The sequence below is a fragment of the Punica granatum genome, chromosome 2, assembly GCF_007655135.1.
Source record: "Punica granatum isolate Tunisia-2019 chromosome 2, ASM765513v2, whole genome shotgun sequence".
NCBI lineage: Eukaryota > Viridiplantae > Streptophyta > Magnoliopsida > Myrtales > Lythraceae > Punica > Punica granatum.
In genome coordinates this window covers 44,360,584-44,374,070 of record NC_045128.1, presented here as the reverse complement: position 1 = coordinate 44,374,070, position 13,487 = coordinate 44,360,584, and the positions used below count along the sequence as shown (strand labels likewise).

Genomic DNA, 13,487 nt, shown 5'->3' with positions numbered 1-13,487 from the left:
ATTGACAGATATTTTGAGGTCGTTGCACCCCCGATTTATTTGAAAATATGTTTTAGTAAATGGAAAGAAAGGAAGATAGGTAAGGACAATGGGCTTAGACAATCGACGAGCTGCTAGAACAAGCTTCGGACGATCACAGGGAACCACAGGGAGAAAGAGAGCAGAAGGAGAGAGAGGAGTCAGATAGTTTTTTATTTATTTTATTTTCAATTTTTTAGAAAAATGATTTTTTTTAAACTAGCGCCATATCAAATGGAGCTTAAAATGTCATCATCCACGTCACTTAAAGCTAACAGCGTTAGAGGGGCAGATGACAAAATGCATTTGATTGTAACAAGTTCAAACTTATTCTACCAAATTGTCACCAAAAATTCTTTTCGTTTCAAAGGGTTACATTTAGTAAACATTTTGTATCTATGGTGTAATTAACCCACCAAAACATGTGTGTATTTTTCTTTTGCTTTTCCCCTCTAATTCTTTTGGTGTAAATATTCAGAAACCCAACGGACTTTAATTATTCTAATTCGAGCCCCGGATCATTAAGTGGTAAAGATTCTCAGAATCACTACATTATGTATTTTATTTACTGGTAGATATATTTTCCTTACATTCAAGACTTTATGGTCATGCATCAATATATCCCAGCAGTGCTTCGTTTGAAAGTACAGAGACAGTTGTAAAGTTTTTTTTTTTTGGTCTATAGAATCAACGTTCGGTGAATTATTTCAAAACCATAATTTAATGAATTTTAGCAATTGAATTCATACTTATTGTTGGACTATTCATTAATTGAAAAAGAAAAAGAAAATCTATTATTGATCCTATAAGGCGCTTGGAGTGGGTCACTTTCCAATGGGCCTAGAAACTGCAGATTTTGAAAAGGCCCATCTTGCAATGAAATTTATCTTCGCTCATATTTCTTGCTGCAGCAAAAAAATTGTGCAGAAAATCATTACATGTTTCTGTTGCTGAGTCCTTGGTATCTCCAGAAATGTCCAGGTTCCCTACCGAAGGTTTTCCAGTATGAAGCCTCAGGCAATTCACTATCGCTCAATTCACCTATGAGAAAGCTATTATACAAAACACCACAATTCCTGAATACGAAGTTCTATGCAAATCCTACTTTTATTACAAGGAATGGTGTCTATCTTGCATGCTTCCGGTTTCCGTATATGCCACATGAATTCATTCCACCAAACTCTACATCCTCATTTCTCCTCGAATTCGACATCGATAATATCAGGTTGAGACGACTTTGAAGAGGTGTTGGGGCCTCGACCACCTCCTGAAAAGAAGTCCCCTTTGGGTTGCCATACAATGTTTCCGCAGCTAGCACACCGAATTACCTGGTTCTTGTAGCCCACAAACTGCCTTTTGCAGGCTGGACAATCCCCCTGTTGAGACGGTGTTTTTCCACATATAAGTATGAATCTAACTGGGAAGATCATATATCTCAACACCAATTCAGAAAATAACAGGTGAATATTTTAAACCATGGAAGATCGCTGGCAAGTCGATCTCCAACTACCTTTATGATCAGATTGTTCGCCACAGTTCCAATGAGAAGTGGGCCGGCGAAAGGCAGGATCCATGTAGCAAATATCAAGCATCGGAAAAGCCACCCAGATAGTGCGAACCAGAGGAAGAAAATGGTCTGCGATCAACATAAAAGAAGATGAATAGAAGGACAGCTACTCAGTATGACATAATACCTTCTCTGTTGTAGTGAGGAGACTTACTATAATAAGACCCACTACTTACTATAATTCACTGACCAACGTGGTGCACCTATCTGATGCTATGCTCAGCCATGTAACAAGTACTCCATATATGCATCACCCGATTCCAAGAGAAAAATGTGCGGAAGAAATGGTAATGAAACCCCTCAAACTGTATACGAAATGCGCATTGCGTCACTTGGAAACAACCGCATTGACTAAGTCATGTTAAAAGAGGGGTCTGTCTAAGAGCAAGAAGTACTCTTGTCAGAGGCTAAAATGGAAGGTTCAATGCTTCTCGGCTCTGAAATTTCTCATTTTAGGCAGCAAAGAAGGCACCGGGAAGAAGAAAATGGAAGGAAGAAATTGCAAGGAGGGGCCTCAACAAATGGTTCACTAACAAAAGGGCAGGGCACACCTGATTGATCTGGGAGGCAGAGAAAAAGCATACGAATGGCAGTAGCAGGTGATTTAACAAGTGCACAACTGAGACCAACTGAAGATATTAGCATGACCAACTCAATTACACTTTACATGATGCTGCCGTTACAATACAAAAAGGTCAATATGAATCATGGACAATGCAGAGTTGCATAAAAGAGAGGATAAAATGAAGTTTGAAGGAATACTCACAGCAAAGCATCTTCCCAATGGAGTTTCAAGGTAATCATTGAGCTCCTTCCTATACTGCATATGCATATAAGAGTAGAAAACAGAAACCGACGGGAAAATGATCAAACTTTAATAGCAAGTATATATAATGTATAAATGTCAAAGAGACGCCTTTGCCTTGAAATCATATATATATATATATATATATATATATACAGATTCCACTCCCAGTCCAGTGTGCTTAGCTTTCCGATTTCAAATCAGTTGTTAAACAAACGACTGGAGTTGAACCATTTTATCTCAGCTCTTTAAAGTCAAGCATATTTTTTGGTTATTAGTTTTGTTTACTTTTTACCGTTTAGGTGCGAGTTATCATAATCAGCATCATCATCATCATCATCAGCATCAAATAATTCTAATTTTTAACTCAAATGAAACTCAAGGCACATTGGCCTCACAGTGACAGGTTTGGAGACGATTCCTCTCACGCCCAGCAATGTGAAATGACAAAATTAACTTTTAACTTCCAAGTGATGATAGATTAGAGATTGCAGTTTACAGTCGTTTCCAGAGAAGAGAGTTAATTAGAGGCCGTCATCATCCAGATTTAAAATTTTTTTTTTTTTTTAAAAAAGGAAAACAAAATGTGAAGCGAAGCGGACACAGAGAGGAGAGGCAGAGAGAGCGCACCCGCGGCCAATTCCTGCTGAAATCGAGAGTGAAAGTCCGCCACCGCTGCCTGATTTCGAATTCGCGGTCGAGGTCACGTGCCCGGTCAGCGGCTGATTGTGCAACCGCGCTGAGCCGCCGAGAGAGAGCGTAGTGCCTGTCGAGGCGTTCGGCCGTCTTCCTGGCCTCGAAGATGAAGAGCTCAAAGCCGTTGTTGGCACTGCGCCACGCGTCCCTCCAAGCCTCGCCCGACGCCACCCGCTTGGCGAAGTTGTCCAGGTCGCTCCGGCGGAAGGCGCGTGCTGACAAGGCGCTGGGGCGGCGGAGAGGAATTGAACGGCTGTAACTGTAAGAAGGGAGGGAAGGGGGAGAGGGAAACTTGAGGGGAAGCTTGGGATTCCATGTCAAATTTGTGGCGGTGGCCATCGTTCACATGAGCACACCACAGGCACAGCAAGGAAGAAAAGAAGAAGAAGTTGGGGCCGGGGTGAGGGCGTAAATTTGGAGAAGAGGAAGGAAAAGGAAAGGAAAGGAAAGGAAGGCTCTCTCTCTCTCTCTCTCTCTCCCCCCCCCCCCCTATCTCAGACTCGGATCGGATCACTCTTGCCTCCGACCATCAAAAACCTCCCAAATCACCCAGCCAGCCCTCTTTTCTTTAAGCTGCGTCATCAATCAATTGATTGTGATCGATTCACAAATGAGTAAATTGACAAACTAATCTTAGGATGTACGTTACGTCAAATCTGATCTCAATAAATTTTTTATATTAAATTCAACATTAAGAGATTAAATGTACATTAAATTCGATCTCAAATTTTTTTTTACATCAAATTGAACCTTGAAAGATTAAGGGTGTGTTTGTTTTATGAACAAAGTTTAATTTAACTCAACTCAACTCCACTTATCTTCAATTCAACATCACAATCATTACTTCTTTTTATTTTTTAAATATTTTTAATCATTCAATTCAATTTTTAATATTAAATTCTCCCAATTATTTATTACTTTTTCATAATTCAACAACACAATTATTACTTAATCATTATTTTATCTCAATTATTTATTACTTTTTCACACTTTTTCTCATAATTCAACAATATAATCATTACAAACCAATTAAAACTAAAACTCAACTCAACTCAACTCTCAATCCAAACGCATTCTAAATATATATCAAATTGAACATTGAATGGAGCAATGCAATTTGGTTTGATGGGCACTTTCCTCGTTCTTCTTTTATTAGTTGGCTCTGTATACATAACAGATTAGCGACGAATGATCGTTTTTTCAAATGGGGGATTCAGCTTGAAGTAGTTGAATGTGATTTCTGTAGTATGCAGTGAGAGATTCACGACCACATCTTTTTTGATTATCCAATCACCCAAAGTTGGCTCAAATCGGCCTACACCAAACACAAGTATGTTGGAGTAGGGAATTCTATTGGATATCCTTGCTTCGAGGCAAGAAGCTTGATGTGATTTGCCTGAAGTTACTTTGGACACATTACATTTACAGCATATGGCGAAAGAGAAACGTTAGAATCTATCAATGACAAACCTCCTCTACAGCGGTTATGGTTTGAAAGATTTTTGCAGACGTAAAAGTAAAGTTATATGTGCCCCCGATTCTTCCACAAAATTGTAAATTTTGTCCTAGTTCATCACATGTTTTACCATTCCGATAGTGCTAATAGTTAATCAATTTTCTTTTGGGGTGTAGATTGGGAGTTCTTTGATGTTGTTGATGCTGTACAGGGTAAATGGTCTCTTGATGTAAATCCTTTTGATTAATGAAAGTCTCTATCATTTATCCAAAAAATTCAACCTTAAGAAATATTTTACATCAAATTGAACATTGAGAGATTAAGTGTACATCAAATCCGACCTTCCGTCAGAATGCCGTCAAAAAATGGATGGAAAAATCTGATCTAGCATTCAATTGCTGATGTGGCATTGTTTGATTGTTTTCTTTTAAATTTTTTTTATTATTCTCCATTTTTATCTAGCTTAAAAAATGTCTTTCCTATAGTTCTCTCACTTTTCAATCGGAGACGGGAAAAACTTTCTATTCCCGACGCGTCCTCCTCAATCGCTGGTGCTCTTGGCGTAGACTTGACAATTGCCGCCACCGTAATCTCTCTGTCACGCTCTCTCTCCTTGCCTCTAGCTTTCTACTCCGAGAGCATCAGCGATTGAGGAGGATGCGCTTGGAGGATGAAGTTTTTCCCGCCTCCAACTGAAAAGTGAGGAACTATAGGAAATACTTTTTGAAGTCGAACAAAAATTATGAATAATTAAAAAAAATGGAAGAAAACAATCAAATAATGCCACATCAGCTGTTGAATGTCATATTAGATTTTTCCATCCATTTTTGGATGACATTCTGATAGAAGGTCGGATTTTATGTATATTTAATCTCTCAAGGTTCAATTTGATGTAAAAAATTTCTTGAACTCGGTTTTGATGTACACTTAGGTTGTATTTGATATTAGAGTTGAGTTGAGTTGAGTTTTGGTTTTAATTTATTTGTAATGATTGTGTTGTTGAATTATGAGAAAAAGTATGAAAAAGTAATGAATAGTTGAGATAAAGTAATGATTAAATAATGATCTTGTTGTTAAATTATGGAAAAAGTAATAAATAGTTGAGAGAATTTAATATTAAAATTTGAATTGAATGATTAAAAAATTGAAAAAAAAGGAAAAATAGTAATAATTGTGTTATTAAATTTAAGATAAGTAAAGTTGAGTTGAGTTGAGTTAAAAAAACTTCTAAAGCCAAACATGGTGTTAGTTCAATTTGATCTAAAAAATTTCTTAAAGTCGGATTTGATATACATTTAATCTCTCAATATTCAATTTGATGTAAAAAATTTATTGAGGTCATATTTGATATAACATACACCTCTGAAAGATCAATTTGTCAATTTACTCATTCACAAATCGAGCCCGGCCCGTAATTGGTCCAATCAAAGCCCGCCCAGAAGGGGCACTTGGACTTGGGTTTGGATGATGGGCGGGGAGGGGAGCAGCTGAAACTGAAAGATCCATCCCATCCCATCCCGTCTCTTTTTTTTTAAAGTCTTGCTCAAGTCGATAGCGATAAGGCCGTCTGCCGTCTGCTGTCTGCTGTCTGCTGTCTGTCACCTTATAATAATTAATATATACACATTACCTCGTTAAAAAAGAAAAACCAACGAGGAGGAAGCAGAGGCGGAGGCAGAGAGGCAGAGGCAAACCCTCTCCTCCTTATCGCCATTAGAGACTCCTTTCGTCACCGTTAGTGTTTTGGTAAGACAAAGACACCTCTACCCCTCTCTCTCTCTCTCTCCCTCCTCTGCTCCGAAGTTCGATAGGGTTTAATGTTCTGCTTTCCACAATTTTCAAGCTTTCCTCACTTTACACCTCTTTCCTTTGCATTTCTCTCAGCCGTCAAACAAGGTTTCAGGCACTTCTCCCCCATGGCTTCGCAGCTAATTCGTGAATGGGTAGGGATTCAGCAGTTCCCAGCCGCCACTCAGACCAAATTGCTCGAGTTACTCGGCAAACTCAAGCAAGAGGTTTTCCCAATTCCTTCCACTTCTCCTCCTCCTCCTACTCCAGCAGCATATTCCTTACTGCTTGCGCTTTATTATTGCCTGATTGATTGATTGATTGATTGATTTCCGCCTTCAGATTTCAAAATCTTTATTGATGTAACCTTCTGTATGTATTCGCGCTGAGCTTAGCTGTGCCGGCGAATTTTGTTTCTATCATTAACGCAAAGATGTAGATACTGGGCTTTGTCGTGTCGTGTTGTGGGAAGCAACCGAGGTGCTCATGTCCGTTACCTACCCATTTGATCGGACAGTATCTGCTTCAATTTCCTCGAATCTAAAATTGAGGCTCCGTAATGTGCTCCTTTAATTACCCATATATGTTTCGAGTAGCATTTTCATCCATGTGTTTTCACTCTCTCTCTCTCTATACACACGCACGCACACACACACACACGCGGTGAAATTGCTCTCTTGGGGTGCAGGATGTCAGCACCTTGACAATTCTCGTGATGGGTAAAGGTGGTGTTGGTAAATCGTCCACAGTTAACTCCATCGTTGGTGAGAGGGCTGTTGCTGTTAGTGCATTTCAGGTACTTTCCCCTGTTGATCATTGTGCATTTCTGGGATATTTTTCACGATAAAATAAAAATAAAAATTTGGAGTTATTGTTGGGTTTATGGTGGGATCTGTACTTTCTGTAGTCTGAAGGGCCAAGGCCCGTGATGGTTTCGCGCACGAGGGCTGGATTCAATTTGCACATCATTGACACTCCTGGCCTCATAGAAGGTGGATATGTCAACTTCCAAACTCTCGAGATTATCAAGCGGTATGGCTCTTTTATTCTGCAGTTGTTTGAATCTTAGTAAAATTATGTCAGCGATTGTTTGAATCTTTGTAAATATCTTTTAGCTTTTCCATAAACTCTTCCTTTTCTTCTCCCATATATTTCGGGCAGCTTTTTGTTGGACAAGACAATCGACGTTCTGCTCTATGTGGACCGCCTAGATACGTATAGGGTGGATAACTTGGACAAGCAGATTGTTAAGGCTATTACAGATAGTTTTGGTAAAGAAATATGGAAAAGAGCTTTGGTTGTACTCACGCATGCCCAGCTCTCGCCACCAGATGGCTTGGAATATGAAGTATTCTTCGCAAGAAGGTCAGAGGCTCTCCTTAAGGTTGTTCGGTCGGGAGCCAAGATAAAGAGACAAGACACATGGGTATTACTTAAAAGAATCCTCCTTTTCTCTCTTTTTTTCTTCCCCTCCCTTAAGTGCCTGTTCCTTGCATCTGATTCATTTTATGGTTAATCTGCCTGGCCCTTGGGTTTCCCAGTAGTAGATAAAAATAAATAGAGGTCGGATTAATTCTTCTTTGTCAGGGTGCAAACATTCCTGTGGTGTTGGTTGAGAACAGCGGGAGGTGTAACAAGAATGAAAATGAAGAGAAGGTGAGCAAAACTCTGGTTATCATTCCCCTTGATGCTGTCTGCTGTTAGTTTAACTTTCGTTGGAACTGAGAAGATGTGCCTTGCCTGACCTCCTGTTAGATCCTCCCGAATGGGACTGCTTGGATTCCCAACCTGGTGAAGACAATCACAGATGTGACGTTAAATGGAAGCAAGGCTATAAAGGTGGACAAGAAGTTGATTGAAGGGCCAAATCCCAACAGAAAGTGGAAAGAATTCATACCTTTAATTTTCGCCTTCCAGGTGAGTTTCTAGTAGGGGGCTGGCTCTGCTTGTTTCATATTAAATGTGAGCATCATGGGGCGAGCCTATTGCCTGATCATGCTAAGTGTAAACTTGTCCTTTTTTTTTTTTGGGTATCTTTACTCATTTTACAGTATTTCTTCATCATTAAACCAATTCAAAAAGCGATCAAGAATGATATAGCAAGAGAGGCTAGACCAGCGTGGGAGATGCGGGATACGGGTTCACCACTCCGAAAGTACTGATTGGGATGGCATAGATATCTGAAGCACATGCCTGGTGTTATGAATTGCTCGAGGCTGATGATCAGATGTGTGTTTTCTGGTGTTTGCTTTTGCTTATATGGTTTTATTAGTTGTAATCGGCGGATGGAAGTAAATTTTCTAGAGAGGATTGATTGTTTTGAACTTGCACAAACTAAGAAAGTCCAGGCTATTGAATTCCGCTTCTTTCAAAGAGGACGTATCTGTCTTGCACCTCAAGAACACTTTTTTGTGTCAAATGGATCTGTCTTGTGGATCGAGAGCAAATGGCCGGCAATGGAGGATCGGTTTGCAGGAGAAAGAACAATTCCCATTTGATTGATTTTGTCCCATGCGTTGGAACTGTTGCTAATGCTGAGCCTTTTTTCTTGGGCAAATGATCAAGTGCTCTCTCTCTCTCTCTCTCTCTCTCACATTCTCACACGCGCACACACGCGAGCACAAATAGGTCGTCTTTTTTTGAGATGTGGCGTGCAGAAATAGACTCTAATAATTATGGGGAAGCAAGCAACTGGAAGGTTATGAACCATTTTGTACGTACTGCTACTGCTTCCAGTTTAGAACTGAACTGAACAGAACAGGGGAGTCTTGCGTTGCATCTAAATTCTCAGCACCAAGCAAGCAAGCAAGCAAGCACATTTTATCTTTGGCGGCTATTTTATCTTTCGAAGTTGTAGGGCTGAGGACACGAATTGATCCTACACATTCTGGTTTTTTACCCTAGTCTAGTGGCTGATACTCATAGTAGTTCTGATCTGATGTAAACATGCCGCAGTTCTCCAGAGCGTGAGATATGATATAATATCGCATGGCCATGACCGGCAGCCATTATCAGCGCCAATGCCATCCATTTGAATGATTAATTTAATAGAGATATATGCCACGCGATATGCGCATGGGGAATGAAGAAATCTTGCTATAAGCTTAATAAAGGTTAATTAGTTTGAGAGAGGTGGGGAAAGAAGAAAAATCTTTGCTATAACTATAAGCTTAATAAAGGTTAATTAGTCTGAAAGAGGTGAAAGCCTAAAAGAACGGGGAAGCCAAAGATAATCATAGCACAGCAGCGAGCGAAGAGCCCTCCCAGTCTTCCATCTCCACCTAATTATTACTAACAATATCTATCTATCTATCAATTATTGCCTCCATGCCCCTCCTTATATATATATATATATATATATATATATATATTTAGTAGATTAATTTATAAAAATTTAAGTAAATACTCATAATCTAATTATCATATATAGTATGGTGACCAGAATCAGTCTGATCGTGACCATCTTCGCCGCCGTCCTTGCGCTGGTGGCCACTGCCAATGACACCGCCCTGATCCCAGCCGACAAGTCTCAGCTCAACACCTGGTTCAAGGCCAATGTTAAGCCCCTCAGCACCCGCAAGGGAGAGCTCGACCCCAACCTTGAATTTGCTGAGTCCGCCCCCCCTAAGGTCATCAAGGTTAGGCAGGACGGCTCGGGAGAATTCAAGACCATCTCAGAGGCCGTCCGTAGCATCGATGTCGGCAACAGCAAGCGCATCATTGTCTCCATTGGACCCGGGGTTTACAACGAGAGGGTCAAGATCGACCGCACCAAGCCCTTCGTCACCTTGTATGGGCTCCCCAACAACATGCCCAAGATCTCATTCAACGGGAATGCTGCCCACTTCGGCACCGTCGACAGCGCCACCTTGATCGTGGAGTCCGATTACTTTGTTGCTGCCAACATCATTGTTGCGGTACGTACGTACCACGCTTGGTTTCCCTTTTTTTTTTTCCCTCTCTTTTTTCTAAACCTACACACACACACACACACGTATTCCTCTCTCCCCTTCCCCATATATATATAGACCAAAAAATTAATTATTAATCTTTTTAATTCACGGCTGGCTTATTAATGAAGAACGTCCGACAAATAAAGTATGTTCTTATGAATAAATCATTAATACATAGAGTTAGCCAGCTGCGTACATATGCCATCATCATCAATTAAAGGAGCCACTGAACTTTGGTCAATGGACGTAACTTAAGTACATAAATACACGCACTTATGATATTTACTATATTGCATGCGTGCATGCATGCATATTCTTCTTCTTTCTCCACATGCTTCAATAAATTATACTATACTAATAACCAACATATTCAAATTAACCCACTCATGTACTGGACGTATTGGTGGTTAATTTATAGAACTCTTCCCCGAGGCCTGACGGTAAGACGCCGGGACAGCAAGCGCTTGCAGTGAGGATCTCCGGCGACAAATCAGCCTTCTACAACTGTCGGTTCATTGGATTTCAGGACACCCTCTGTGACGATCGTGGTTTCCACTTCTTCAAGGACTGCTACATCGAGGGAACCGTTGACTACGTCTTCGGCTCTGGCACATCCCTCTACCTAAACACACAGCTGCATACGCTCGGAGACAGCGGCCTGACCGTGATCACTGCCCAGGCCAGGGAGAGCAACGCTGAGGACACCGGTTACTCCTTCATCCACAGCTCAGTCACCGGTATAGGGAATGGCACCTACCTAGGACGGGCGTGGAAAACTGCCCCCAGGGTCATCTTCGCCTTCAGCGACATTAGCAGCGTTGTCACTCCGGCCGGATGGTCCGTCAACAACCACCCGGAGCGCGACCAAACTGTGGTGTTTGGCGAGTACAAGAACACGGGTGTGGGAGCAAATCCAGCGGGCCGGGCAAAGTTTGTGAAGCAAATGACGGATGCAGAAGTGCGGCCCTTCCTTGCCCTCGGCTACATTGTGGCTTCCAGATGGCTGCTTCCACCCCCCAAATTGGCCGTCTAGGAGGCCCACCGTTGCACATACATACATACATATGTATATATATATATATATATACACACACACACACATACTAACACACATACGCGTTAATCAAGAAGCCAATCGATATCTCTTTTTTTATATGTAAAAGGAGATAACCATATTGGAAAATAAAAACGAAATTAATAAGTCATTATTAATATTTTTTGCCTGCCGTTCAATTTGTAGCTAGAATCCGCATCATTGCATTGCAAATATATAATTATATCTCTATCAATATGAAAGCAGAGCTATAATATAGACTTGACCCAATTGCCTCAAAACGTTCAAGTTGCTGAATGAAACAATTGCAATCATCAAACAATTTGACTGCCTGATAAAAAAACGAAGTGCTTACAATGATTATAATAGATATATAATAAGCTTTTCTAAAGTGAGCATCTTCTTATCAATGATTACAATACAATAATATTTATGGATATATAATTTTTAGAAATGTAAGATACCTAGCAAATCTTACAATGAGATTTACAATCAATATTCAAATAACCTCTCATATGTGAATTTGCTGTTGAAAAATTATCAATGACAAAATAAAATAAGTTATGATACATTCAAATTTCTTCATCATTACATTATAGATGGAAAAACTACATATATATAAAGATACAATTCTGCAGTAAGAGCATAAAATAGACATGCAACATCTCTTTTTAACATAAATTTAGAGCATGAAATTTTATTATAAAGATTTATGTTTATTCATTGTAAAAAAATTAGAAATTTTTTCATATGAATCATTTTCAAGATAATAAATTAGATTTGATTAACTTATTTATATTAATACATTCGATTACTTATTTAGAAAGCAATAAATTATTATTTAGAAAATTTATATAGAAAATTGAATTATTTTACAGAAAATAAATTACATATTATACATTTAATGCATAACTATTGTACAAATTCTCCTTTACATTATGTATTATAGATAGATTATAGATGATATAAACTAAAACCAAATAAATAAATAAATAGCGTGATAGAAGCAATATGACATGCAGCTGAAACTTGACCTCACCAACTTGCAAGTTGCGAGCTCGGTGGCATCGACCTCAGGATCCTCTCTGAGACAAAGAAAATTGTGGTTGATCTTAGTCGAGTAGCTATGGAAAGAGAAGCTTGATGCAATTTTTTTTAAATGAATTTTATGAAAGATCAATATGAGCGAAAAGAAGAGGTCAAGAAAGTATACCTTCAGATTTTTGCCTCATCTGAGCAATGTGATGGAAGAAAGAGGTCAATTTATGACATGCACATAACAAACAACCCCCGCAAACATGTCTACATTATTGGATTTTTTTTCTGCAATTATGATATGTTGATTTCCACCTAGAGATGGGGAAATAATGGTTAATTACACCAGTGGTCCAAAAAGTTTTATGAATATTTCAGGTTGGTTCAAAATATTTTTTTGGTAACTTGTTGGTACAAAAAGTTTTAAAACCGTTTCAATGTAGTGCATTCCGTCAATTGCCCATGACGCCGTTAACATTTTGCTGACTTGGCGCATCCTATGTGTCACTTTTGTTACGTGGAACCAATCATAATGCGTTACCTCATTTAAGAGGATATAAAATCTGAAAAAATCAAATAAAAATACATAAAATAATTAAAAGTAAAAATTTAGAAAAATAATAAAAAATTATTTTAAAAAATTTTAAAATCATTTAAAATTTAAAAACTTTAAATATAATTTTAAAATTTTAATTTTAAATTAAAATAATTTTATTATTTTAAAAATATTTTTTTTATTTTTCTATATTTTTAGTATTTTTATTATTATTTTATGTATTTTTATTGAACTTTTTCAGATTCTATGTCATCTTAAATGACGTAGCGTACTATGATTGGTTCAACGTAACAAAAGTGATACATATGATGCACCACGTCAGCAAAATGTTAACGGCATCAAGGGCAATTGACTGAATGCATTACATTGAAACGGTTTTGAAACTTTTTGTACCAACAAGTGACTAAATTAAAACATTTTAGACCAACCTGAAATATTCATGAAACTTTTTGGACCACCGGTGCAATTAACCCGGGAAAATAATTACGACGCCACAGGCAACTTATGTACGTAGGTAGACCTTGGGCAACATTTATGTCGGTAGCCAAGAAATTATATA

At 38.8% G+C, this 13,487-nt stretch overlaps 3 protein-coding genes across 3 annotated transcripts; 2 read left to right on the top strand and 1 right to left on the bottom strand.

Annotated features, from left to right (window-relative positions):
- Positions 1 to 889: 889 nt before the first annotated feature.
- Positions 890 to 3,577, bottom strand: LOC116194644. The gene is made up of 4 exons (XM_031523505.1): positions 3,021 to 3,577; positions 2,352 to 2,405; positions 1,529 to 1,654; positions 890 to 1,394 (listed from the first exon to the last, which is right to left on the bottom strand). The coding sequence occupies exons 1-4, from the start codon at positions 3,423 to 3,425 to the stop codon at positions 1,209 to 1,211; spliced, it is 771 nt and encodes a 256-aa protein (XP_031379365.1). The 5' UTR covers positions 3,426 to 3,577; the 3' UTR covers positions 890 to 1,208.
- A 2,553-nt stretch (positions 3,578 to 6,130) lies between these two features.
- LOC116194643 (translocase of chloroplast 34, chloroplastic) lies at positions 6,131 to 8,835 on the top strand. The gene is made up of 8 exons (XM_031523503.1): positions 6,131 to 6,288; positions 6,427 to 6,557; positions 7,019 to 7,126; positions 7,238 to 7,362; positions 7,492 to 7,756; positions 7,918 to 7,986; positions 8,086 to 8,247; positions 8,382 to 8,835. The coding sequence occupies exons 2-8, from the start codon at positions 6,459 to 6,461 to the stop codon at positions 8,490 to 8,492; spliced, it is 939 nt and encodes a 312-aa protein (XP_031379363.1). The 5' UTR covers positions 6,131 to 6,288; positions 6,427 to 6,458; the 3' UTR covers positions 8,493 to 8,835.
- Positions 8,836 to 9,688: 853 nt separating this feature from the next.
- On the top strand, positions 9,689 to 11,488 carry LOC116194642 (putative pectinesterase 63). Its single transcript, XM_031523502.1, has 2 exons — positions 9,689 to 10,247; positions 10,702 to 11,488. The coding sequence occupies exons 1-2, from the start codon at positions 9,762 to 9,764 to the stop codon at positions 11,314 to 11,316; spliced, it is 1,101 nt and encodes a 366-aa protein (XP_031379362.1). The 5' UTR covers positions 9,689 to 9,761; the 3' UTR covers positions 11,317 to 11,488.
- The last annotated feature ends 1,999 nt before the right edge of the window (positions 11,489 to 13,487 follow it).

Bases quoted from the DNA above. Each gene is read 5' to 3' on its own strand.
- LOC116194644 (XM_031523505.1), bottom strand. From the start codon at position 3,425: ATGGCCACCGCCACAAATTTGACATGGAATCCCAAGCTTCCCCTCAAG. The intron at 1,655-2,351 runs GTGAGTATTCCT...TGTTGATCGCAG, and splicing joins CATTGGGAAGATGCTTTGCT to ACCATTTTCTTCCTCTGGTT. The intron at 1,395-1,528 runs GTAGTTGGAGAT...CCGTCTCAACAG, and splicing joins CGAACAATCTGATCATAAAG to GGGGATTGTCCAGCCTGCAA.
- LOC116194643 (XM_031523503.1), top strand. From the start codon at position 6,459: ATGGCTTCGCAGCTAATTCGTGAATGGGTAGGGATTCAGCAGTTCCCA. The intron at 7,127-7,237 runs GTACTTTCCCCT...TACTTTCTGTAG, and splicing joins TTGCTGTTAGTGCATTTCAG to TCTGAAGGGCCAAGGCCCGT. The intron at 7,757-7,917 runs GTATTACTTAAA...CTTCTTTGTCAG, and splicing joins TAAAGAGACAAGACACATGG to GGTGCAAACATTCCTGTGGT.
- LOC116194642 (XM_031523502.1), top strand. From the start codon at position 9,762: ATGGTGACCAGAATCAGTCTGATCGTGACCATCTTCGCCGCCGTCCTT. The intron at 10,248-10,701 runs GTACGTACGTAC...GTTAATTTATAG, and splicing joins CTGCCAACATCATTGTTGCG to AACTCTTCCCCGAGGCCTGA.